Consider the following 25,818-nt stretch of genomic DNA (forward strand, 5'->3'; position numbering starts at 1 on the left):
CATATTACTAAATTATATATAAATCGTGATTAATATACAAAATATAATAATTATACTATATGCAAGTAATATACTAATTATAAAAGAAATATAAAGTAATCATTTACAAAATAAAAATGTACATAATAATAATATATGAAATAAAAATATACAAAATAAAAATATACAAAATAAAAATATTCAAAATAAAAATATACAAATGAAAATATACAAAATAAAAATATACAAAATAAAAATATATAAAAAAAATATACGAATTAAAAATATACAAAATAAAAATAAACAAAATAATAATATACAAAATAAAAATAAAATGTATAAAAAATATCTTATATGCTAAATATGAAGAAATCATAAATTAAATTTAAGACAGATTGGTTTTAGTCCCTTCGAAACTTTAATACCCTTCACATTCTAGGGTTTAAAGGGTTTAAAATCAATAAATAATAAACAAAATATAAAATAAATTTTAAATAAATATGACATATTAAATATAAACTTAAACAAAAATATTTGAAGGGAACTTTAAAAGAATAAAGACTAGTTATCGGTTTACTTTTTAAACTAATTTAGTTACTTAATTAATAGTTATCTGCAGCGGCTAATAATTCTTCCATCAACGACGGTGTTTCCTTTTGTATTGTAAAATTATGCGATTTTCCTCCATGCTGCGTGTAGTTCATGATATACTCTTTGAACTCATCTCTTAATTCATAAATATTAGTTTCGAGTTTACTCAAGTTTGGCACACATTGATTGCTACGCTTTATTAAATCTAATACTGCACTAGTTTTTGGACGACCTGTGGTGAGAGCTGATTGTTGTATTAACTGCAAAGAAAATAAAATTTAAACAATGTATAGAAAAAAAGCAAATAATAATGAAAAAAATATTTAAATCTAAAAATTTAATTTTATCTTTTATTAATATTATCTTTTTATCTTTTTAATAATATTATCTTTATTATTTTATCTTTTTAATACGCATCCAGCAGACAACGGAAATCCACTGCAGTACTATCCCACGTAAATTATACAAGTAAATAAAAGCAACCCTCTGTCTACGGCCAATCGAGGGTAGTAAGTTTCACCGGAGGTGAAAGAACCATTAAACTACTAATTGGGACATGGAATGTTCGCAGTCTTTATGAGGCTGGAAAGTTAACAAACACGATTTTAGAAATGAGGCGGTTTAACATAGACATTCTTCGTATAAGCAAAACATGGTGGCCAGATTGCGGTGAATTCATAACATGAAATTCTAACAAATTTAAGTTAAATGTAGTGTAAAAAAAAAATGTTTATTGGAGTGATGATCGCCTACATTCGAAATCGAATTGGCAAATAAAGAAAATGAAGAATTCTTGGACTGATCATACATACATCTTTCTATATAACCGTTCATATGATTTTTGAAAATATCCACTGATTTGATTATTCGTATATAATTTTTAGACTACAAGTGTCAGAAATTGTACTCTGTCAAAAATGAATCGTGAACTTGTTTGTTAACACACAAAGCCCAACTTCGCTCAATTTGAATTATTTAAATTTTGAATTTTATCAATTTTTGTTTACTCGTAAACAATGGGTGCATTTATAAAACTAACGCACAAACCACAACTATACAAATTTACATAACTGTTATAAATTATAATATTTTTAATTGAAACACTATTGTTTGTAGAAAATATTTCTGCCTACGTGACTGTCATGGATTAAAATGTTTAGTACCTTTTTATAATCGTCAATTAAATTGGGCACTTCATGCACAGGATCTTCCCGTGCTGATTTACCAAAATCAGATGCCTCAAATTTCTTCCGTTCATTCTCCAAACTTTCTTCAAGTGTCTATAAAATATAAAATAATTAATTATTGATTTATTTAAATGCATTTAAAATATTACTACCTTTATTTTTAGTTGACTTTGTTCATATTTGAGGCGCATCTCTTCTAAAAGCCTTTTGGTTGTTTGTAAATCAGATAAATCTTCCTCGGTCTTCTTTTGTTGTTCTCTCAATAAAGTTGCTTTCTGTTTAGTAGCTCTTAGTGCTTTTTTCAATGATTTTATATTTTTAAGTAAAGTATTTGTGTGTAAATCGTAACGTTGTATTTTTCGTTTATATTCTGACTCCAGTACCTTTGTCAGTATACGCAAATGATCATCGGATGATTTAGAACTTATCGTAGTTTCACTATCACTACAGGAAGGTGTTGTATTTTCCTCATTAAGGTCTAGGTCCGTAGTAATTGTTGGGAAGAATATTGCATTACGTTTAGTTACTTGCTGTGAACTTAGCTGATCTTTTAATTCTTGTATTTTTTTCTGATATTCATCACGTTCAACTGTTATCGCTTCAATTTTGATTTGTAATAGAGCCAGAGCTTCATCATGTTCAGAAACTAATTTATAGTTAATTTCATTTACATCATTTTGTAATTTTTCATTATCTAAATTAAGTTCAGCAATTAGAAACTCTAGTTTTTCATTTTCTGTAATCTTCTCCTTTAAAGTCTCTTCTAATACTGCCAAACTCTGCGCATATTTGGATTTCTCTTTTAATTGTTCAGTATGATATTGCTGATCGGTTACTTGTAGCAATCTTAATAAATCTTGTATTTCGATATTTTGTTCGGCAAATATTTGATTGAGTTCCTCTAACTCCGCTCGTTTTATTTCCAATTCACTTCTGTTGCTTTCTTCTAATTCATGTGCTTGTTTTAAGGCCAATAATAATTCCTCCCAATCTGCTTTTGAATCATTGATTTGCTGAATTTTTTCATTTTTACATTGCAGACACTCTGTTAGCATATCAATACGCTTCTTGTTATTTTCTACATCTACAACAGTTTTGCTAAGCAATTGCTCTTCCAGTTCCACAATGTCTGATTTTAAAATTTTAATTTCTGCCGATTTGGAATTCTCTTCGTTATAGAATTTATTGGCAGAGTTAAGAAGCATATCGTGCTCTTCTTCAGGCTGGGATAATATTCTTAATTGTTTTTTCGAATTTGTTAGTTGAGCATGTTGCTCTGCATCGAGGAAGACAGGTATAACACCACGTATATATGTGGCAACATCCTTTTTATTTGTATTAGTCGGCGTTTCGACTTCCGCTAATAAAGATTTATTTGCAATACAGCTGTCTAGATCAGTTGTATCTGTTTGAATATCTTTGTCAAACTGTTCAATAATTGGTTGAGTTATGTGTTCAGCTTTAGTAAGGTTTTCTATTTCTACTTGTTGTGCGGCTATTATTTCGTTCTGCTTATCAAGATCTTTTTTTGCCTCTTCAAATTGTGCTGCCACGCTAGCTGCTTGCGTTTTTGAGGCGCTTAGTTCTTGTGCTGTGGCTAATTTACTAGCTTCTAAATTGTTTACTATATTTTGTAAGCTATCACATTTACCTTTTAATTCTTCATAATGTTTTTCGTTATGAGTTACGAGTAAATTTTTGTGCTCCTCGTTACATTTAGCTACTTTCTCGCATTTATATAACTCAGCATCCTTTTTCAGAAATGCTTTTCTTAATGACTCCATGTCATCATATTGTTTTTGCAATTTCAACTCTAAATTTTCCTTAGCCAACGCTTTATCTTCCAGCTGCGCTTGCAGTTTGAGAATTTCTTCATTTTCAGTTACTTTAGCTAAACTCTGTTTCAATTCTTCATTTTCTTGCATTATAGCACTGAGACTAACAATGTCCTGAAACTGTGGTGGCGCCTTTTGTTCATTATGTATTCGTATAATTTCTTTTAAAGTCTCGAACAATTTCATTTTCGCATTCATAGCGCTGTTTTGGTTAGAGGAATCGATTTCCTCCCGTGTAATTTCTTGACATAACGTTGTACATTCCCTTACATTTTCTGCAACTAGTGAGGAGTTTTCTGAGTTTCGTTGCTTGGTTTTGTCCAGTCTTTGCACTGTTTGTGGTGTTTGTGAAACTGCTGCAAAATAGTTTACGTCTTCAACTTTTGAATTATTTGTACTTAGCAAGTTATTCAAAACATTTTCTTTATTCATAACAGCTCTGACTTTAATATCCTGAAAAAATTAAAAATAGTTAAAAAAAAATTTTTTTTTATTTTAAATACTTACAGTTTTGTTTTTCAATGCACCTTCTTCGCTCAGACCACTTTGAAATGTGTCTAGTTTATTATCTACTGGGGTTACTTCTTGCAGCTCCACATGTACTTGTTTATTATTATTTACTTCAAGAGCATTAAAATTTTCAATAATATTCAATTTTGAAACATTTTCTTCTGTATTTTTCAATTCATCATCACAGTCAACTTCAGATATCTTCGTAAAGTTGATTTCATCCTTCTCTTTTGGTATGTTATCGACTTCATCACTCAACAAAAGCTCCTCGTCAAACTCAATTACCTCAATATTCTTATTTTGATTTGAATTCTCTAGTCCAACATTATTTCTCGTTTCTAAATCCACCTTCTCTTGCTCCTTCATATCCAGCTTAGCTTCCAACTCAACTATACGTGCACTTAACTCACTAGTTTGTTTCAGATATGTACTTAATCTACTTCTTAACTGCTCCACTTCTATCTTATCTTGTTCTGTTCTAAAATTTAACTTTCCTTGCTCGATCATACGTAACTCCAACTCGAACTTGGTACGCTCGTGCAATGCACATAGATTCGCATATTGCTCATTTAGCACAATCAGCTCTCTTTCCAGTGCCTTCAGTGATGTTTGTGTGGTTAGAAGTTCCTCTAAAGCAACATTTTTCTCACCTCTATGTTGCTCCAATATCACATGCAGTTCATTAATTTGCTCCGTTTTCTCCACATTGGTTTTCTGTAACTGCTCCAACTCTAGTTGGCGTGCATCCAGCATAAAATTTATATGCTCTATTTGTCGCTCCTGTTGTTCATTCTTCGTTTTCAACTCTCCAAATGAATCAAGTTCCTCCCGCAACTGTATGAGAGTACACTTCAATTGTGCCAGTTCCCTTGTCTTATCATTGATTTCTTTGTGATATGTCATGCTCAATCGATGCACTTCATCAACATTCGCCTCTTTAGTTAAATTTTTTTTGAATTCATTTTGTAATTCTAGTATTTGCTCCTCTTTGTGTTTTAATAAATCTTCTTTAATCTGCAGTTCTGCGCGTAAATCGCTAAGAAGATTTTCTACTTTCAATTTTTCTGCATTTTCACTTAAAAATTTTGTTTCTTTTTCATCAATGGTTCTTTGTAAGTCCCGACGTTGATGCATAAGCTCCTTGCATTTGCTGACCATACGATTATTATCCACTTCACAACCAGCAAGTGTTACTTGCAGTTCCAAGATCTTCTCGTCTCTTTCCTCTGCCAAACGTTTCAGGTCTGTTATCAGCGCTTGCTTCTGTTTGCGTAGAACTTCTATTAGCACTTGTTGATCATCAATTATGGCCTTTTGTTGTTCAATTTCAAAAACACTCACATCCTGGCAAAATGCCAAATCTGTAGTGCGGCGTTGTTGCTCTTCACAGAGCTTAACTGCCTTCACCTTGCTAGCCTCAAATTCTTTTTCAATATTGGCACATTTTTCATACAAACGCATGCATTCACGCTGCAGACGCTGGTTTTCTTGCATATATTTACGTTCCTGTGCATACAAACGTTCCATGGCATCCAAACGTGTACACTTTTGCGCACGCAACTCTTTTTTGTACCATTGTTCAGATTTGCTAAGGCGCTCCAATTGGCTACGTAATGTACGCACATCTTGTAAAGCCATAAATAAAGTTTTTTCTTTATCACATTGTTCCTGTGATGGTTGGTACACATTTTGGTTGTGTAATTCCACTCCCAAAAAGGGGCTGGAGTTGGCACTTACGTTGGAATGGCTAGAAAAATTCCCAGAATCATAAGAAACAGCAGCAATACTAATGTAACTACTGTCCGGCGTTGTGGGGCAAATATTGGTGTTGTCTGTATATGTGAGTGGATACTCGCTCCAGCCTGGTGCCGCACTTCCACATTCATCATTCAAATTTTGTTCCTTCTCTTTTGAGCTGCTCATTACCGTTCTTACTAATTAATACATTTATTTGGATTTAAAGTGGTCAAAAATATGCAAATTTATTTGCATATGATATCATTATATATATTTAATTTATTTTTCGCTGATGTATAAGACTTGTTTGTCGACCTTGTAATCTCGCCGTACTTCGCCATCATTTTACTTTGAATTTTTATGAAATTTTTGCCTCTTGTTTATCTTTAAACGTATTAAATATTTATTATTAATAGCATTTTTATTTATTATTATTAATTGTTTTTATTTATTAACTTAACTTTTCATTTTTATTTTTGGTATACAGACAAAGTATCAACAGCTGTTTGCTAATAAACAAGCAGTGCTGCCAGCACGCAAATAAATAATTGGCATACACTAAAAAAAATAATTTAAATTAGTAGTTTAACACATAATATTATGCTAAATCCAATATAATCCATATAAATGAAAATAGGAATTTAATGAATATCGGTATAATAATTGAAACCGTCTGAACAATTTAAATTTAACTCAATAGTGAGTTATTGGACTCAATTAGCGATTTTTACGTCATTAAAACTGTTTTACACTATGACTACGAAATTCCACAAAAATTACCAAACTTCAATAAATTAACTAAATTTTTGTCTGTCTTTTCTTTACTATTCGAACCCTACTAACTATTAATTAATTTCTTTTCGTCATAAAGACGCATCATTCTCGGTAAGAAAATATTAACAATTAAAATTTATTATAAAATTTATTATAATATATAATTTAGAATTGAATTTATCTCAGAAATGCCATTATTTTTACGTTATTTAAAATTTGCTTTTATTTTATTAAATAAAATGTAACACAAAGTTGAATTTAACTTCAGAAATTGGTTATTTATTTATATACTTATATATTTAACATATCCGAATATTTGTTGCTCGTTTACATTCAAATTATGGTTTTTAATTAAAACTAGCAGACCTGGTTGCAGAAAATTTGCATTTGTGGTATCGTATCGAATTCAAGTCGAGTGTATTCTAACTTTAAACATCAAGGTCATCTTTTTGGTATAGTCTCAAATTCATGTCGAGTTCATCTAAACTTTAATCATCGAAGTCACTTTTTTAGTATCATTTGAAATTCCAATTGAGTTTATCAAAATTTTGAACGGTGACCTTGTTTGTTTAATACATCGCCTAAATGAAAATAGGTATTTAAAATTCAAATCTTTATATTTATATTAATTACATACGGTTACATCTTTCTTAAAACATTAAAACATTATTTTTGAACTTATTAGTAAATGAAATGTTCATATGATTTTAACGAATGATTGAAACATATTTCCATTGAACATTTACAATAGACTGATTTTTGAATTTGTCTGCACTAAAACTTAAGACGCGAAAATTTTTACGAGTAAAACGAAACTCTGAAAATTTTAAAAGTATTGTTGTTGCTTCTCATGTTTTCTAACGTAAGATGCGAGTATTTTCTTTGCTACTTAGAGAGAAAAAATTACAGTTATATCTATTAAAACAACTCAAATAATTTAACATCGAATTCAACGTTTTTTATTTTATCAAAATCAATTTTTATTGAATAATGCTTAATGTCTGTCCTTTTGTCATCTTCTTCACTTTTGTTCATGACATCGTCATGAGCATTTTTTTATTTTCAATTAATTCTCAGGTAACAATTGTGACAAACCAGTGAGGACGTTACCATTAACATGTGAACATTAACCAAACTAAAATGTTTAACATTATTTTGGTGTGAGCGCCTCCTAATTATAAATAGCAACAGCTGATGTTGTACTGTTTTCAGTTATTCAGTGAAAATTTTATTGTTGTGCCACTCTGGTGTGTGCAGTAGTAATTTGTCATCAGGTTTTGTTTGCATCGCATTTAATTGATTTCTTTATTTTGATCGCGAAGTGAAAGAAAACCAAAATATGTGAAATTAATTTAATTATATGGAGGCAATGATTGTAAATAGATAACGAATAAATGTTTATGAGTGCAATTATTTATATATGTATAGGTTTATAAGTGTTTGTTATGTGTTATTTTTACGTATTTATATAAATAAGGTATATTGAAGAAAAAAAACAAAACAAAAGGTAATAGTCCAAATTGCAGTTAAAAGATTTTTTGATTGCGTGTTTGTGAATGAAGCCCTAATATGTTTCTTTTGATTGTAGAATGAATGGAAAATATGTTGATGACGAAGCATTTATAGTTTTCCATAAAGGCGTAGCCCTACATTTGCATTGGTCGAGCGTGCCACCGTTAGAGCGTGCACCAGTGTTACGGCTACGTGAACTACAGGGGAATTTGTTGGTATTACTCACAATTGATGGCTCGTTGTACTTGGCACGGTATGAAAAGGTGAATTCAACATTGCACGTTGAGCTTAAACTGACCCGGATCGTTGATGTGGACTTTTGCCGTACCAAACGCAATTTGTTTGTTGTCACAGATGCGGGTCTGGTACTTACACAACAATTATCCGTGGCAAATCCAACAATAAGTGACAATTGGGAAACCTTAATATTTGACCCATTAGAACTGGCCGAAGAGGGTATTGCAATATCACGTGTATGTTGTTCCTCTGTGGGAGTCATCTTCATCACTGTCCGTGGTGACATTTATAGCATGGGTAGCTGCGGTGAAATCTCAGCGCAGACACACCCACAACATTTGCGTTTATTCGAAGAAAATAGGGAGGTTATAGACGTAGCAGCTGGCGATGATTTCTTTGTGATACTTCTAAAGCAACTATTCGTAGAAAATGATGACAGTGATGAATTTAAATTGCAGGATGCAAGAAATAAACAACGAACAAGTAAGTTTATTGCTATGTTCCAATGTAAAAACTAAAACTTTTTCAATATAGGTTATAATATAAAATTACCTGGAGGAAACGCTAAGACTTCTCATAGCCATGATTCAGAGGAAATTCTCAATGGCTTTGTAAAAAAGCAAGACTTAAATTCTAATACTTCCCTACATTCATTTAGCAGTAAATCAAATCAATCTGATGAAGAACATTCTTTTGTTGTGAATCTGAAGTGCATGCTAAAGCAAGGACGCGGATTTTTGGCTACAGAAGTGTGCACGTTTGGCGCGTCAAATAACGGCTTACTGGGTACTGGCGATCACATCAAGCGCACTTCAGTTAATAACATTCAAAAACTAGAAAATATAGGAGTTTGTAATATCTCAACTGGCCGCGAATACACTGTAGCGCGCTCTGTGGACGGTCGCCTTTTCCATTGGGGCTTGAATACAAAGGGACAACTTAATGGCAAACCAGAAATTATCGACATTAGTTCTCCTACGGAATTTAATTTGGACAAAATTATTCAAAACAATAAGCAGGAGTCATGCTCTAGTGTTTATCAATCAATGCTTCCCTATCTTATCAAGGAAATTTTTGATAACAATGAATTCCCGCTGTTAGATAAAGACTTTCTAACGCTTTATATGGGCAATGCAACCAAAAATTCATTTCCTCTCTTTCTTGCGACTGAGGACTTTACTGTCCATAATTTTCGGCAATTCCAGAGAGATTACCAATCCATTTTTCGCAACTTACAAGTACAAATGAAATGCATGCTGAAGTACAGATACACGGTGCAAATGCTACAATTGTACCAACAGAAAACTGCTCCAATGCCCTTGAAGAATTTGTGGCCCCTATACTGTAGCTTTCATAAGATATTGTATATGCTGGCCAGTGTGGTGAAGTCCTTCGAAAGTTTCTATCGAAATGATTTTGATAATCCTGCCGATTTAATCTTCATTAGATACTATCGCGAATGCATAGAAATATTTAAGGAATACACCCAAAATTATTGTGATATTTACTGCATTGATGGGTTTTCGGAAGCCGTTAGAGTATTTCAGACTTTCTCTGGGCTACCGCTCTCACCTGATCAACGCGAAGATACAAATTTACCATGTGTATTCCGGCAGCCCTTTCAGATATTCCCAAATATTATTGAGTTTTTGGAAAAATTACTGAAATCCAGACATGAATTCACAGAACACTTTGATTCGTGGCGGGATTTTGCTCGACAAAATCTCATCGACTTGGAATTAGCTGAGAATACACTGGAGTTTTGGCAAAGTAACGAGCGCAACTCTAAGCTCAGAATATTCCGTACCATGGACAGACGTGTCATTCTAACTTCGACAAATTTGCCAATAAAATTAGCTAACAGTATTATTATGTCGAGTTTGCATTTCATTCTGTTTTCGGATTGCTTGTGTCAAGTTGGAAAACAAGTGCTCATTTATCCGTTGGTAGCAATGTGGCTTAAGATGGAAAATGAGACTAGTTTTCAAGTAATTACGCCCGAAAGAACCTTTACGCTAAATGCAAATTCACCTGCCAACAAAATGCTGTGGTACGAACAGATGGAATCAGCCATAGTTTCAGCTCTCCATCTGCCAGAAGGCAGTAAATTGTCAAGCAGGCGCACCGCTGCATACGTTTTTAGTCGAAATCATGCAAAATATGCAAGAGTGCATGCAAAGGGACGTTGGCGTAATGGGGTTATGCATGGTAACTGTTACTTGGACTATCCTGATGGTAAATGCTATTATGGAAATATGAGACACGGCGAGATTGAAGGTATTTATTCAAATAACATAAAAATTTAAACAAAGTGTGTTAATATTTCTTTTTACAGGATTTGGCAAGATGCTGTTACCTTCGGTAGGTTTGTATGAAGGCGAATTTAAAGCGGGAAAATTTCATGGATATGGTAAATTTGAAATGAAGGACAAGGAAGAATACGAAGGCTATTTTCGTGATAATCTTTTTCATGGCCATGGAATGCTACGTAGTAATTACTATACTTACATGGGAGAATTTCAAGCTAATACCAAAAGTGGTTATGGCGTTTTGGACGATATGGTGACTGGAGATAAGTACATGGGTATGTTTGCAGATAATAAGCGTGCTGGTGCCGGCACCTGCATCACCATGGATGGAAACTATTTTGAGGGTATTTTTGCAAATGATGAAATGGTTGGCACAGGTATTGCAGTTTTTGAAAACGAATGTTATTACGAAGGAGAGTTGACTATGCGTGGACCCAATGGTAAAGGCACCTATTACATGTCAAATAAACGTTCTGAAGGCGATGTAATTATGTGATATATATTTTATTTCTTTTAAAATTTATTGTGTGATATATATTACAGATTTTAAGTAATGACAATGGTGATATTTCTAATTTGCAACTCATTGGTAATGTACTTAGCGGAAGTCTTGCTGGCAACTGGAACGAGGTTCGAATAGTAAATGGAACTATGGCGGTAAACATACAATACCCAAAATATCCGAAGTGAGTAATTTAGAGTGTAAAACAAAATATTTTTCTTCATATTAATTTACGCAAGAGGTTTTTCTAAGGTTCTATACACAAGACAAAATACTATAAAACCATGCAATAAATAAAGACTCAGTCAGTCGGTATATACCGTATGAAGTTAAGTCAAAGCGAAATGCACAGCCAACCATGCCTGTACATTTGTGAGAGAAAAAGAAATATGTCGGTTCAAATTTGTTCATGTGAGCCGAGGCTATCTGTGCGTCATCACTTAGGCAAAGCAGTGTTGTTCAATAATAAATGTCAACATTTGTTTCTTTTAGTACACTTTATTAGAATTACTGACATTCAGAGAACAAAAGAGCGAATTTTAATGAGCCCATGACACTCTGTTGAAAGTGAAAAATGGAAATGACCTTCTCCATTTTATATTCCCTGATCATCTTTGAATAACTTTAGGGGTTACAAGAGTTTTAATTGCAATTCGATTGTCATTCCAGATATACTTCTTGTGTCATTTCTCTCGATAATTCGGTAAGTTACCTACAATGTGGCATAAACATCCTTTAGAAGACTATCGTTAGTCTTTAGTACCACTGAAGATTTTGGAGCAGAAAGTATAAAAGATATTAGTTAATCTTAACAACATTTCAGAACTTATCAATTGATACGGTTCTGGGAATAACACACTAAAACTTCGTCCGAAACAAATTGAAATTGACAAACATGATCATTCAATGACATCAGAAATAGGGAGCGCTGATTTGAAAGCTAATTTTGCCATTTATTTTGAGCCTAATGATCGCTATCGTCGAAATATCGGATTCAAAGATCCATGAGAAGTGAATCAAGCAACCAATTAAAAGCAACACTAGTGACGGAGTCATCGGCAGGGTTGCGGAGAAATATCTTCCTTTGTAGTCTGGCTAAAAAAAAAATCGTAGAATTAATGAAAGTTATGATACTATACTACCGAAGTATATATCATTATAAGTTTGATTAGGCAGTTGTTAAGCCAGTGTACAATGGCTAGGCTTAGACTCCAAATCTTGCCCAAAACTTTTCTATACTTCTAAAAGATCTTTAATGTATGGGAGACTGTTCAAGATCATTTCTAGATAATTCACTTCTCAAGATAACTGCACGGTTTTTTTTAAAATAATTAGTAACAAGTCTACGGTTTTAGTTTCTAATGAAGATAACGATTGTATATTTATTTGGATTTACTGAAAAACTTTGTAGGTTGCACCAATTTTCGAGTCCGTTCCGAACTGACGCCTGCTATCATTACATTGGCTAATAAATAGTACATTTTCGTAGTTATCTATATATGAATTATTTGTGTTAATTTAGTATATATATTATTTTTGTTTTCTAATAAGTTTCTTTTTCTATTTTCAGATCCATCGGTGAACTCGTTGTGGACAACAATAGAAAATGGCGTTCATTATTTGACAATTTTGCACAACAATTTTTTGGTGCATATAAAAAAAGGCCTACAAACGATTCCAATGGCATAACAACAACAAAGAATATTTGGACTTGCATTGTCAGCTTTATGAATGTGCAAAAAGAACGCGAAAAGTCTTTAGAACAAGAGAATACTCCATATCAGTCAACTAACAGTTATTTCAATAAAAACATATCTCTGGGATATTCCAATAGTTTTGATAAGCTTAGCATTAAATCAACAAATAGTCTTTTGACTACAGCGAAATCAAGTATACTGGACGCTAGTCACAGTTTCTTAAATGCTAAACTTTCACATTCACAAGAAACTCTAAACGACGCTGATCTCAATGATGCAGACTTTTTCTATATCAGCAGTTCGCCAGCAGTTCAACAAAATGACCAGCATAGCTCCAACAGTGATGAATTGAATATTAGCAATGATGGTAATAATTCGTTAAATAGCTTGATGAGAACACAATTCAGTATGTGGACTAATGATTCCGCTCTCAATTCACCGTCATCTTTAGACAGCTCTTTAAATCTAAGTACAAGTTTGAATAATAACAGGTAAATAACTAGATATTTTTACCCCCTATTTTTATTGATTTTTTTTTTTTATAGTTTTACAACTCAAAATAATTCAGATTATATACCCAGTTTTGGTATGAATTCATTGACAGAACAAGATGTAAGCGCTATCAAAACTTATCTGAACCAAGCCTTTCAGGATCGTTACCATCCACTATATTTGCTAAATCAACGTATCGAAAATTGTTTTCACACATCTTACGGTTGCTGGAAAGTAAAACCTACACCAATATTGGCTAGACAAGCTATGCTTGAATGGGAATCTATATCAAAACGGGTTTATAAATTTATTAGAAGTATGTTTCCTGCGCTTCCAGAAGATTACTGCATAATTGAAAGTAGCAGAGAAGTTATATCGCATATAACTCTATTATATCCCATCATACTATCTAACGCTATTTACTCAATACTTTTCGTTCTTTATGCCAATAAATATAGCCAAAAGGATGAAATGTATCGACAAAATATAATGTATGCAGAAAAGTTAAACAACGACGAATTGGCGAAATGCTTAGGCCTAGACAGGTAAATATAATTTTATTTAATATAATATATATAATATATATGATAAAGAGGTGAAAATTGAGGCAAATTATTATATTTAAAATAATAACTTTTATTTTTAATTATTGAGGAAACATATTACATTTTAATGAAGTGAATTTATGGTTGACCATACATATCGTGGCTTTGGATATTGCCAAATATCTAGTATCAGTGATCTACGGAAAGTTTATTTTTGTGGTTATTTTTTATGAATATGAGATTAGGGCCTTTACATTATGGCCTTTACATTAATTGGAGTAACCACTATATTATTTTTATTAATATATATATATATACCATATATAATATATTGTGTTTTAAATTATCATTTTTTAACACAATCTTAAATAATACATATGATATTGGACATAATGTTTTCGTATTTAATAATTTGCATATTTTAAACAGTTAAGCCCGAAAGAAGGAAATGATGAATATATATAAAATAGATATAGCAAATTATCATTCAGAAAATAAAATGTGAAAATGAGATATGAAAATATTATATTAAAGGATGTCTGTAAAATATTGCGAAGAAATAAATCTTCTCGATCAACAATTGAAAGAAGCATTGCCGTAAAGTAGAAGATTACTGAAATAATACCTGAAATAACATAAAGTAACATCATAATTAATAAGGAAGAAAGTTCTTCAAAATGTTCGAACAGTTCAAGTACACTCAAGATCGAACACTTCAAATGTTTGAACACAATTAAGCTGCTCCTTGGAGATGTTCAAACTAATTGAACAACGGATCTATTCAGTGTTTGATTTTGTTTCGATTTCTTGCAGCCCACCGTGCTTGAGCCAAGTACTCATTAGAAAATTCGAAGCAGTTATGCAGACTAATATGGAAATTCAAGTTTATCAAACAAGATCTGTAAAAAAGTTTAAATACTAGAAATTCATTTTAACAAATCCCTTAAGATAATCTCTAAATACGATGGAATCTCTAGTGAAAGAACACTAATCAAATATAGCTAGCAAACAGTTGTAATTATGGTAAATAAAGAATGGGGAGAAATTTCTATGCTGAGCGTATTCAATTTTTATAAGTGAAATGATGTCATAAAGTAAAATATTGCAAGAAAATCAATTTTCAAAACAAGAAATGAAGATTGTCAAGATGAAAAAGCATGTCCCACAAAACAAAAATACTTGGCTTCCAAAATTAAAAACAAATACATGAAATTAGTAATTAATTTTTATACTCTTATATGCCATTTTTTATATAAAGTTATTTATAATGATCAAAAATCAATAAATTAATCAATATCAATAATCAATATCTAATAATCAATATGAATAATCAAAATTAATAATAAGGTGAATTGATGGCATTGAATGTACTCCCTCTCACAATACAATATATAATACAAAGTTTTTTTCCAATCCAAGAAAGAATTGTTAAAGTGCATTCCAATCGGTTCTTGAACGGTTGAGTTCTCAGTTCCTTAATTGTGTAAAAACAGTAACCCGCAAATGATACTTGAGCTTAGGGAATAGCCATAAGTCATACGGTGGAAAATTAAGCGAATACAATAGTTGTAGAACGATACGAATTTTTCTCGAAGTCATCTTAAAGTATCAGAGTAACGATAGTGTAAAATATAAAAATTATTGTGAAGCAAGAACGATTATAACCTCTTTTTATATATAGCTTCACGAGAATCTTCTAAAAAGCTCAAATAATATTCCTTGTTAAAATCTTGGCTCGACGATGAATTCATAATGCATCACACCTTGATTATTGAAAAAAAAAAACTGTTAATAATACTTTTGAAGAGTATTCGGTTGTTTCGTCGCTTGTTTCCTGGTCGTATTCCAGTCTTATCTGCAGTTATCATGCATTTCATTTAATACCGCTAGTCATAGGCCTTTTTGGACAGATTTTAACGCAAAACTCTTTTTCCAAAAAATGGAACAAGATTTTAATATTTTCAGACACAAAACATCTTTCAAAATGGTGTGGACTGATTCAGATGAATATAGTGATAATATCTGTTAGATATCTAATCATTAATCGATCATTTTCAGACGCTGAATCTTTTATTTTCTTCGCATTTTGTTTAGCAGTTGATGTTAATAGGCGTTTAGGGTGATTTCACTTTAATGTCACAGTTGATTTCACATGTTAATGATGAAATTAAAAATTTCACCTTACTTTTCGATCATTATTATTAAGTTAAGTTTGATCCTTCTTTATTATGGTCAACTTTTCTATCTATATAATTTTATATTTATGTTACTTATATACGTTTATTTATATTTTTATTTACACTATTCTAGAAATAGAAGACGTTTCTAATAATATATATTTTTTTCAGTTCATTTTTGCCAGTAATTAACCACCCTCTGTTTGACGAAGCTATCCAAACATTCCAGCAGCTTCAAATCAAACATAGCCCCAAAGCCATGCTGACTGTGATAGAAAAGTGCATGCAATTGATAACTGATACACATAAAGTAGTTGAACAAGGTACTTTTCATCTGCCATTCTTATTTAAGATTAATTTCAGCGCCTCGCTTTTTTTTTTTTTAAATTTTTTTTAGAAAATGCAATAAAACTGGACGCTGATAATATTATGGCACTGACATTATTTTTGGTATTACGTGCTATAGTTCCCCACTTAGGTGCTGAATTGGCTCTACTCGATGATCTGACAGGAGGCTCCAATTTTCAGTTCGAAATGAATGGTCTAGCAGGTTATTGTTATACTACCATAAAGGTATAAATATATATATACTTTTTTGTTTTAACATATTTTTTATTAATAAATATTTTTTTATGCTTTAGGCTTCCTATGAACACATAACAGCGAAACCACTAAATAAAACTTAGTTCGAAATGCGATTGCTCAGAATTATTTAAGCTTATAAATTAACCAAATATGTGAAATGTTATTTGATAAAAGGCAATTACTTTGCCTACATTTGTTAACATTACTGTTGCGTTGTTACATATTATTAAGGATTTACAATAGTTTAAATATTATATAGTAGTTGTACATACATAAAAACTAATTTTTGTTCATATAATACTTTATTTTTTAATTTATGTAAATATTAGCTAAATAATTAATGTTTTTAAATGTGGTGCATTACTCTTCACAACTTCTATGTTTATCTGTATTTATGTATTAAAATATTATATACCTATGTATATTGTTTGCAAATAAACAAAAACAGAGCAAATATATTGAGTATTAGCTAGACTTTAACTTTAAAGAAAGCCATTCCTTAATATATACAAAAATGATGTATAAAGAAAATATATTAATAAATAAAAGATTTTGTTTTCAAATTTTTAAATGGTAAATGTTCGTTTTAATTTATAAGTTTAAATAATTATTTTAAGCAAAAAAAATTAGTGAATTAAGTTAAAATATAAGACCAAAAATATGTATAACTAAGATTGCTCTTTTAAATACTATTCGTAACTTTGAACATTTTGATTGTCGAATATCTCACCTGCTAGAAAATGTTCGAATACCCAATGGAATTCGATTAAAATGTTAAAATTCAAGCATACTTGAATTACTCGCGTACAGTACTAAGTAAAAATTGTAAAGTACTTATTAATATATTTAAATCGTTTTTAAATAAACTCTAGAAAATGTTATACAGTGTGCTTCCGAATAAAGTTTAATGGTTATATCCTTACTATTGTTGTTGTTAAAGTAGTCGCCTGCTAGGACTTGTAAAGCAGATAAAATGTAAGGTTTACAAAACGAATACATGAGTTGGTATGTGGATAGGTGGTGGTTGAGGGAGGCGGAATAAAGAAGGAATAGTGATTATATGGTAAAATCCTTACTATTAAATTAAATGTAATTATAATTAATACCATAAAGGATTACTTCTTTCTGTTAATGTAGTAAACTTTTATTCTTTTGTTCACCATCAAACAGAAAATTTGCAACAGGAAAAAAATTTTAAAATATCTTTTGCTTTCCATACAACAAATATCCTGGACTGAGAGAAGGTATGAAGAAAGGCGTGGTATATGAAAAAAACATATATCATCTCCAAAATATTTGGAATTCTACTGTGGAAGACAAAAACGAATTTGCCGAAACAAAAGTTAAATTTCTAAAAAAATAAAACCGTCTTTAAAATATCTCCAAAATATTCGTGATTAAACGAATAGCTAATAATTTTATCGTTTCAAATATTGTGCAGAAAAAAATATAATTACCTATGTTATATAATTACATATATAATTATATAATATATAATTATATATATGTAATTATATATATATGTAATTATATATATATGTAATTATATATAATTACATATATAACATTTTATACGATACAATGAGCAGATAAGTATGTAATTGGTAATAAAAAAGAATATTTAAATATGAAGTTAACACCCAATCAAGTTGACTGTGAAATAAATTAAAAAATATTTCTCTAAATTTTAAACTACAAATAAATAAAAGTAAAAGTATATTTGTTATTTCATTTTGTAAAATATATGCACAAAATTTTCTGATCATTTAATATAATTTTGAAATTTAACGTTGTAGTCGACATGACCGAATCAAAAATAACTCTAAATGCTCAATTTTTTGATGATCTATGGCCGTTAATACTAGACGATAATATATGTGATACCAAAAGTACTCACAAGTCTCAGTTTTTTGAGCCAGTAAATCGTTTTGACTTTCTGTGGGCTAATAATTTATTAGCGACTAAAGGTTACAAGGATTTTCGCAAAGCTATTGAATTTCGCCACTTCCATGAAGGTGTTAAAGCCGACAGCGATGATGAGCAGGGTAAAGATGATATATCAACAATAGAGTATCCGGGTTATGTAGAATATAATGGTGATAGTTATCAAATTGAAAAATTTCGTTGGTTACATGAATGGCGTAAAGGTGTTGCGGCTGATTTCGCAAATAGAACATTTCCCTGGTACAAGGCAATTCCATTTTATGCGAAAGAAATCGTTATCACCAATGATGATATTAAAAAATTTCACGTACCTTTTGAGAAAAGCATATTTGAGAAAATTCTTGATTTCAAATGCAAGGTAATGATCATTGATGCGGGTAAAGATGTCGGCATTAACGATTTCCAACGTTGGTTGAAGTTTAGTGCATATATACAAATTATTCTTATTATACGTTGTAAGTTATTGGCAACATACTTGGAGCCACTAAACATTTTCAAAATTATTGTAATTGAAGAAAATCCGGATTTCAGTTGGCACCGACAACTAACAGCTTCTTTACGTAATGGTCACAATTACGCTGTTGAAAATGAGCTTGTTAAAGATTTCACAACTCCAATTATATTCATCTTCTCAAGTGCACGCGGATTTTGTTCATGTGACAGCTTCAGAGTCATAAAAAAATTATAGAATATCATGAGCAATACGAATGCCACCAGTTAAAACGTTACTTTTGAATTCATAAGAACTTTAATTGTGGTTTGTCTATAACAATGCATATATTTAATGTTAATATAAGTAATACATAAAACTAATTAAAATAGAAATAATACAGCGGTACAGTTTTAACTGAATAATATTTGCATTATATCTTTTTTAACTTTGAACTTCTTTTCAGAGTCCATTTTTTGCATCATCGCCATCACTAATTTACAAAATATCATATCCTCATCTTCACTGTCAGCACTTTTATCAGTTTCCACTTTGGTGGTTTCTTCATGGGATTGAATGTTATTATTTGAAGATGTGTTTACAGTAACGATATCTGGAATTATGATTTCATCATTCGAGCACTGCTCTTTTTCAGCATGCTCTTGTTTAGGTTTTTGTTCATCTTCCGTTTTAATATTTTGTTTAGGTTTTTCAGTGGATTTCTGCTGCACACTTTTTTTATCAAGATTATTTACTTTATGAGTTTTCACCTCGACTTCTTGCAGGTAATTGTTGGTTGTAATGGCTTCTTCGACTATTGTTACTTCGTCGCCGTTTTCATCCAATTGCTCTACTTCCAAAAACACGTAATCCTCATTATCACTTGGATTCTCAATGTCTTTTTCTGTTATATAGAATTCCGGATTTATTATATTAGACGATTCATTTGGTGCTGTAATTTTTGTGATATTAGGTTTAACACTTAAGTGCGGAATCATAAACGACATTTCTTTTTTATATGTACAAGTTTTATTGTGTAAAAAATTTTGTACTAAGAAATGCCAACGGCTTTTTATATTTTGTTCTAAACAGAAAATTTTTTGTTAAATAAAACATTTTTTAAAGTTTAATACTTCTTACCAGGCATATTAAATTGTTCAGCTAATTGCTTCCAACCCTCTCTTCTGTCCACTAATGAAACATTCTTTCTATATAGTACAGGATTTTGTTTAACAGTCCTTATTAGTTTTATATTCGTATCCATTCTTCGTTAATAACAATAACGCTAGTTCAACTTCTCAGGTTTTTATATATTTTGGTTTATTCGGCGTTTATTTATTTGACCACAAAAACGTCAAAATCATAAGCTATTCACTATAGCATTCAGTGTTAGAAACCATTCACAGTAGTTAACAAGTTAACTACAATACAAGTTAGCTACACTAACACTCCGATTTTCCGTCACCCCGATTCGATTGGCGTCACATTTTGGCCGTGTGGGGGTTCGAGTAAATTGAGAGAAATAGTAAATTATGTCGGTATGGCAGCGAATATTGGTATTTACCAGAATTTCGAGTAGGGTAAATTAGATAAAAATTAGGTAAATTAGGTGTTACAATAGTTTAGCTGTAAGAACTGAAAAATCAATTTATAAACATGATGCTGATAAGATAAAGGACTATGGAAAAGCTGTTACACACTTTTGCAGGCCAAACAAGTTATAAGAACTAGAAGTCCATTAATTGTAAAAATGGAATCCCTTCTATCCATGTGGATAAAAAATCAGAATTAAAAAAGTATGCCATTGAATTTAGAGGTAATTCTCCATCAACAAGTGATCAAAAACCAAAATATTTTTGAAAATTAAATATGTAGAGAAATATAATTCGAATTGTGTCTCATTTTGTCGGTCCCAATTAACGACGCAAATCGGGGTCTTAGTGTATTCTATATATTGTTTGTTATTGTGCTTCTGGTTAAAACGAAAAATGATGCTATGCGTCTTCTTCTTCTCTAATACTTAAGTTGATTTTAGTGCCACAGTGGTGTTGTTAAATTGTGTGCTAGATGGCGCTGGAGCATATATCGCGGATTTCTCATAAATGTTAATAGTAAAAAAATTAGTTTTGAGCTCAGCTATATTAGTGGAAGTAGTATGTGTTTTAAACATTTTTTGTGAAAGAAAGAAAAATTTGTAATTTGTAGTTGTAATTGATTGTTAATTTATTATTGTCACTGACTGTCGCTACTGTACTGTCATATTTAATTTATTAAAACATTGGCAAAATAATTGATATATGTTAGTTAATTGTCATATAAGTAACTGTAATTTGTTTATGTAAATCGTAATTGTGGTTTGAATCAAACCATTTTTTGTGAAAATGTGTTCACTGTATTTTTGAAACTGCTCATACAAAAATGTAATGATGTGATGAGAGGAATTTTTGAAATTATAAGGTCATTTAACAATATTGACATTATGTACTAATTGTAAGTATTAAAAACATATTGTAATTATTTTTTTCTACGTCAAAGGGTAAAAAATTATTTTAATATGTGATTAAAAAAAAGCTTTAATTTTTTTTTAATTTTAAGATTATTTAACAATTAAAATAAAATGAGATAAATCTTAGCGAAATACAGAAATATATATTTATTATAGAGAAGTTTTGAACAGTAGTGAGCTACAGTAACAAAAATGATTTTTATATTATTTTATTTATTTGAATTTTTGGCTGACCATATAGCTGGTTCGAGTATTGCCAAATACCTATTATCAGTGATCTTGGAAATAATTTTTGTATTTAATTATTCGTAAGTAATTTTTTGAGACCACAAGTACCAGGAATCGAACTCGTGCACTGCCAAATTTGAAGATTAGAGTCACCGCACCTTAACCAACTGATCCAAAGCCGTACTTGACTCTTATGTTTGCACATTTTTCTGGAGTTTTGTTAATTTTCTGGGAAAGTTTTATTAACAATTTTACTTGACTTATTATAGTTCTTTAATATTAATTTAATATAATTTAAGTTGACGTAGGGCTTAGTAACTTGAAAATTAAGTTATACGGCATTTACACTACCCGAAAATGGCTCATTTTGGTCAAAAATTGAAAATGAGAAGCAAATGTCTCATTCCTGCATACAAAATTTCAAGCGCAAATGGGACATTCCATCACATTTTGTATGAATGCGTTCCAACGATGTTCGCATGCGTTCTAAATATGTTTCAAATACAAAAGAATACATTGAGCATACCCTAAATAAAACCTCTTCATGGTTTTTTGACAGATTCAAAAAGCTGTTTTTGACATATTTACAAAAAAAGGTAAACAAATGTTTGGTGGTTGTATTTTCTTGAAAACGATGCACCTCTTTTTAGATCTTCTACTTCTACTTCCCATAAAGTAATTAATCGAAGATAAAAATAAGTTTTAAGTTTATATTGTAAGGTTTGAAGGCATATTAAACCTTCATACAACATTTTTTTGGCACAGGCCCAAAATCAAATCAACTGGCAAGTTCAAAAATCAGCTGTTTGAAATGAGAACAAACGAATTGCAACAAATGTGAACACTTTCAAATGGCTCATTCAAAACGAGCCATTTCCGGCCAATGTTATCGCCATATTATATCGATACGCAGTTTACTGATATGGTGTTTAGATAGAGACAGCAGTGTTGTTGTTTTGCGTACATTTTAGTAGCTTTAAGCGAGCAACTTACTGTTTTTTGCTACGCTTAAGAGCTGCCAAATGCACCTAAAATAATATATAATAATTTATTTAATTAACATACACATTTTGTCTACTCTTAAATATGTTGTGTCAGAATTTCTGTCAATGTCCTTTACTTTACTCTTTGCTTTTGTAAAAATTATTTTTCTCTTTCTTTTATATGTGTTTCATATGAGCGACCTATTTATTTATTCACTACTTGTCACTTTCAAAATATTTTTTTAAACAGATTTCAACAGTTGGTCAATTTCAAATAAAGTTTAAAAATGATTTACATAAACATTTATTTACACAATATTGAGGATATAAATTAATAACTATTTTGAATCTACCAACTCTGCAAACGATCAGAGTAGGCGATAATACGATTGCCAGTACGAATTGGATTTCTAATTATTGGTGGTAATTGTGCAAAGATCTGTTGTGGTCTGCTGCCAACGCTTATTTTTACAGGTTTCGGTGGTTGTGGCCTGCTAAATTGAGCTGGTTTTGAGTTGGGGTTTCGAAAAGCGGTTGGGCGACGTATAGGTCGGAACGTTGTTAAACGTTGTGGGTGCGGTAATGTAAGTTGAGTTTGGGGGTATATATTAGCTGGAAGTAAACTATTTGCAGGTCTACGTATTGGCGCTGGTCGGCGTGAAGGACGAAAAACAATTAAGCGTTGTGCATAAGGTAAGGTGAATTCTGTTTGTGGGAAAAAATCACGTGAGTCAATAATGGATGCACTTTCAGGTAATGCATTATTGTCGTCTGGTATATCATGTGCCTGTTGTGGTTGCCAGTATATTTGATTTTGTGGTTTATAAGTTTGATCTGGTGGTCCATATTTTTGATCCGGTGGGCCGTACGTTTGATCTGGTGGTCCATAAGTTTGATCTGGCGGTCCGTAAATTTGTTCAGTAGGTAATTCAAAAGGTGGGTCTGGTTGTAAGCCTGCCGGCGGATAAGGTGCTGGAGCTAATTCCTGATTTGCTAGTATAGCTGGCAATTTTGTAATCTTGGCTGGTCCTGGAAAACGCACACGCTGTCTCGGTGGCTCCGCATAAGTAAGCGCAATTAATAAACATGCGATCAATATAATTTCAAAGCTTTTTGCCATTTTGAGTCTTTAGCTGTTACAATACGCACCGTTAGATCGAAACTACATTTAAATTTAGGAATCGCAGTGATTAAATACTATTTTTTAATTAAATAATCAACAAAAATTAAATGACAAGGTATGACCGTGAAATAGTGTGTGTGCATTACAATAATTTTTTTTTTTGGTAACAGTTTTGGCTGCCTTTTTTGGTTTATGTAAAAGAGAAAAAAACCCGCCAGGTTTGGTGACCGTTGATACGTGCTTGAGGTTAAGTGTTTCAATTCGACGCTTTTGAGAAATTCTTGCCCAAAAGGTGAGCGTACACATTTACAACTCTCAATATTTTAATTTCAATGAGTTATGTGCATATTTCTTATATTAAATGCATATCACATAATAATTGTTTATTATGTATTTTTATATAATGTGTGGTGGGCACATGGTTTACTTTGAAATAATAGCATCAATAATAGAAATAATATTTATAACACACAATTTTATTTCAAAGTATATTTTTCAGGTAAAACCTGTAAAATAAGTAAAGATTTATTACAATCTAAATATATCAAATTAATTTTTATGTGTTGTTGTAACCCGTTGCTTAAGTCACTTTGGCAGACGTTGAACGGTACTTGGTCGTTACAGGCGACGAGTGGCTCTGGGATGTAGACCCGGCCGTTCTTGGAACCAATTTTTATAATAGTGTACTGGTATTCTGGTATTTTAGAATTTTATTTTATTTTTCTAAATGAAAATTGGAATTGTTTTCTTTACAGAGGGAACAACGTAATTAAAAAAATGTGAAAAGTTAATTTAAAATAATTGTTAAAGATAAAGATAATAATAAATAACTTTGATATCTTCTGCATTAGTCTTAGCAACATTATATAAAAACGTAAGGTTTTACAAAATTTAACCAAGTGAAATTCTTCTTTCACTTTAATAAAATCTATGTTGAGGCTAGTTGAGTTGAGTCAGTGCACGTGAGCACTTTTACTCTCCATTAACTGCGAGGTTTCTACGAAACTCCTCTTTGCGCCTTGACTGGATTATTGTTTATCACTTCATTAGAAAAACCATATAATGTTAGATGATTAACATATCTAGTTAAGTATGTCGATAGGATTTAGAATTTTTTTATTTTAAAAATATTTAAAACAAAAATATACTAGTTCTTAGTGGAGATTAAAAATAATCTTTTGTTTTCCAAACTTATGTAGAACTAAGTCCCGTCATACGTTCTGTCACATATGGGCTCTAATGTAGGATTATTGAAAAGACACGAATCTAAAACAAGTCTAAAACGAATCTAAAAGTGATATATATCACTATTCCATTGGTATCTAACTAAAATGTAAATATTATCTATAATTAAAATAGGGTATTATAAGTAATTGTAAATATATAATAAAAATAAAAATGTATATATTTGTTGCAAAAAGAAATTGCAAATAAAGTCAAATATATTTTAATAATTCAACAAAAAAGAATAGTACTGAAATCTTACAATTAAAAATAACTGTAATTAATTAATTCAATTATTCTATAGCTGGTTTATAATTCCGTTTTAATATAATACAGTAAGTAAACTTGTTAATGGACTTTTACAACGGAATAACAAAATTCCAATTTAGAACACACAACTCAGGTACGGCTTTGAGTCAGTTGCGTAATTAGCACTGACTCTGAGTTTCAAATATGGCAGGGTAGAAGTTCAAACCTTGGTAATATAATATAATACATCAAAAAATGCTTCTGATAATGGTATATTTTTTTGTTGCAATTCATTACTGCACGAAAACCTCTCTATTAAAAATACAATAGTTTCTTTTAAGGAAATTCAATATGAAATATGTATATATTATCATAATTTTTATAAAGTTATTTTGAAGAATTCAATTTATTATATTTTCATAATTTATGACTTACTACTTTTAAAAATAAATAAATCAAAAG

General features: G+C 30.9%; 5 protein-coding genes across 6 annotated transcripts; 2 read left to right on the forward strand and 3 right to left on the reverse strand.

Annotated features, from left to right (window-relative positions):
- Positions 1-375: 375 nt before the first annotated feature.
- On the reverse strand, positions 376-6,256 carry LOC119669113 (interaptin-like). Its single transcript, XM_038078897.1, has 4 exons — positions 4,100-6,256; positions 1,910-4,045; positions 1,734-1,850; positions 376-830 (listed from the first exon to the last, which is right to left on the reverse strand). The coding sequence occupies exons 1-4, from the start codon at positions 6,023-6,025 to the stop codon at positions 582-584; spliced, it is 4,428 nt and encodes a 1,475-aa protein (XP_037934825.1). The 5' UTR covers positions 6,026-6,256; the 3' UTR covers positions 376-581.
- An 846-nt stretch (positions 6,257-7,102) lies between these two features.
- LOC119687115 (alsin homolog) lies at positions 7,103-16,962 on the forward strand. 2 transcript variants are annotated; one of them, XM_038101424.1, is made up of 10 exons: positions 7,103-7,208; positions 8,202-8,845; positions 8,897-10,639; positions 10,698-11,155; positions 11,215-11,357; positions 12,744-13,361; positions 13,416-13,907; positions 16,256-16,407; positions 16,482-16,657; positions 16,726-16,962. In XM_038101424.1, exons 2-10 carry the CDS (start codon positions 8,203-8,205, stop codon positions 16,768-16,770), a joined length of 4,470 nt encoding a protein of 1,489 aa, XP_037957352.1. In that variant the 5' UTR covers positions 7,103-7,208; position 8,202; the 3' UTR covers positions 16,771-16,962. The 2 variants fall into 2 exon arrangements, with proteins under 2 accessions (XP_037957352.1, XP_037957267.1); XM_038101339.1 differs by lacking the exon at positions 7,103-7,208 and adding an exon at positions 7,841-8,120 and having other exon boundaries at positions 16,726-16,961.
- Positions 16,963-18,400: 1,438 nt separating this feature from the next.
- On the forward strand, positions 18,401-19,401 carry LOC119671747. Its single transcript, XM_038082508.1, has one exon. It carries the CDS (start codon positions 18,471-18,473, stop codon positions 19,299-19,301), a length of 831 nt encoding a protein of 276 aa, XP_037938436.1. The 5' UTR covers positions 18,401-18,470; the 3' UTR covers positions 19,302-19,401.
- On the reverse strand, positions 19,366-20,396 carry LOC119671748. The gene is made up of 2 exons (XM_038082509.1): positions 20,184-20,396; positions 19,366-20,127 (listed from the first exon to the last, which is right to left on the reverse strand). The coding sequence occupies exons 1-2, from the start codon at positions 20,305-20,307 to the stop codon at positions 19,457-19,459; spliced, it is 795 nt and encodes a 264-aa protein (XP_037938437.1). The 5' UTR covers positions 20,308-20,396; the 3' UTR covers positions 19,366-19,456.
- A 2,713-nt stretch (positions 20,397-23,109) lies between these two features.
- Positions 23,110-23,992, reverse strand: LOC119683868 (pollen-specific leucine-rich repeat extensin-like protein 4). Its single transcript, XM_038097741.1, has one exon. It carries the CDS (start codon positions 23,878-23,880, stop codon positions 23,110-23,112), a length of 771 nt encoding a protein of 256 aa, XP_037953669.1. The 5' UTR covers positions 23,881-23,992.
- Between the last annotated feature and the right edge of the window lie 1,826 nt (positions 23,993-25,818).

Source organism: Teleopsis dalmanni, chromosome 1 (genome assembly GCF_002237135.1).
Source record: "Teleopsis dalmanni isolate 2A chromosome 1, ASM223713v2, whole genome shotgun sequence".
Classification (NCBI taxonomy): Eukaryota; Metazoa; Arthropoda; class Insecta; order Diptera; family Diopsidae; genus Teleopsis; species Teleopsis dalmanni.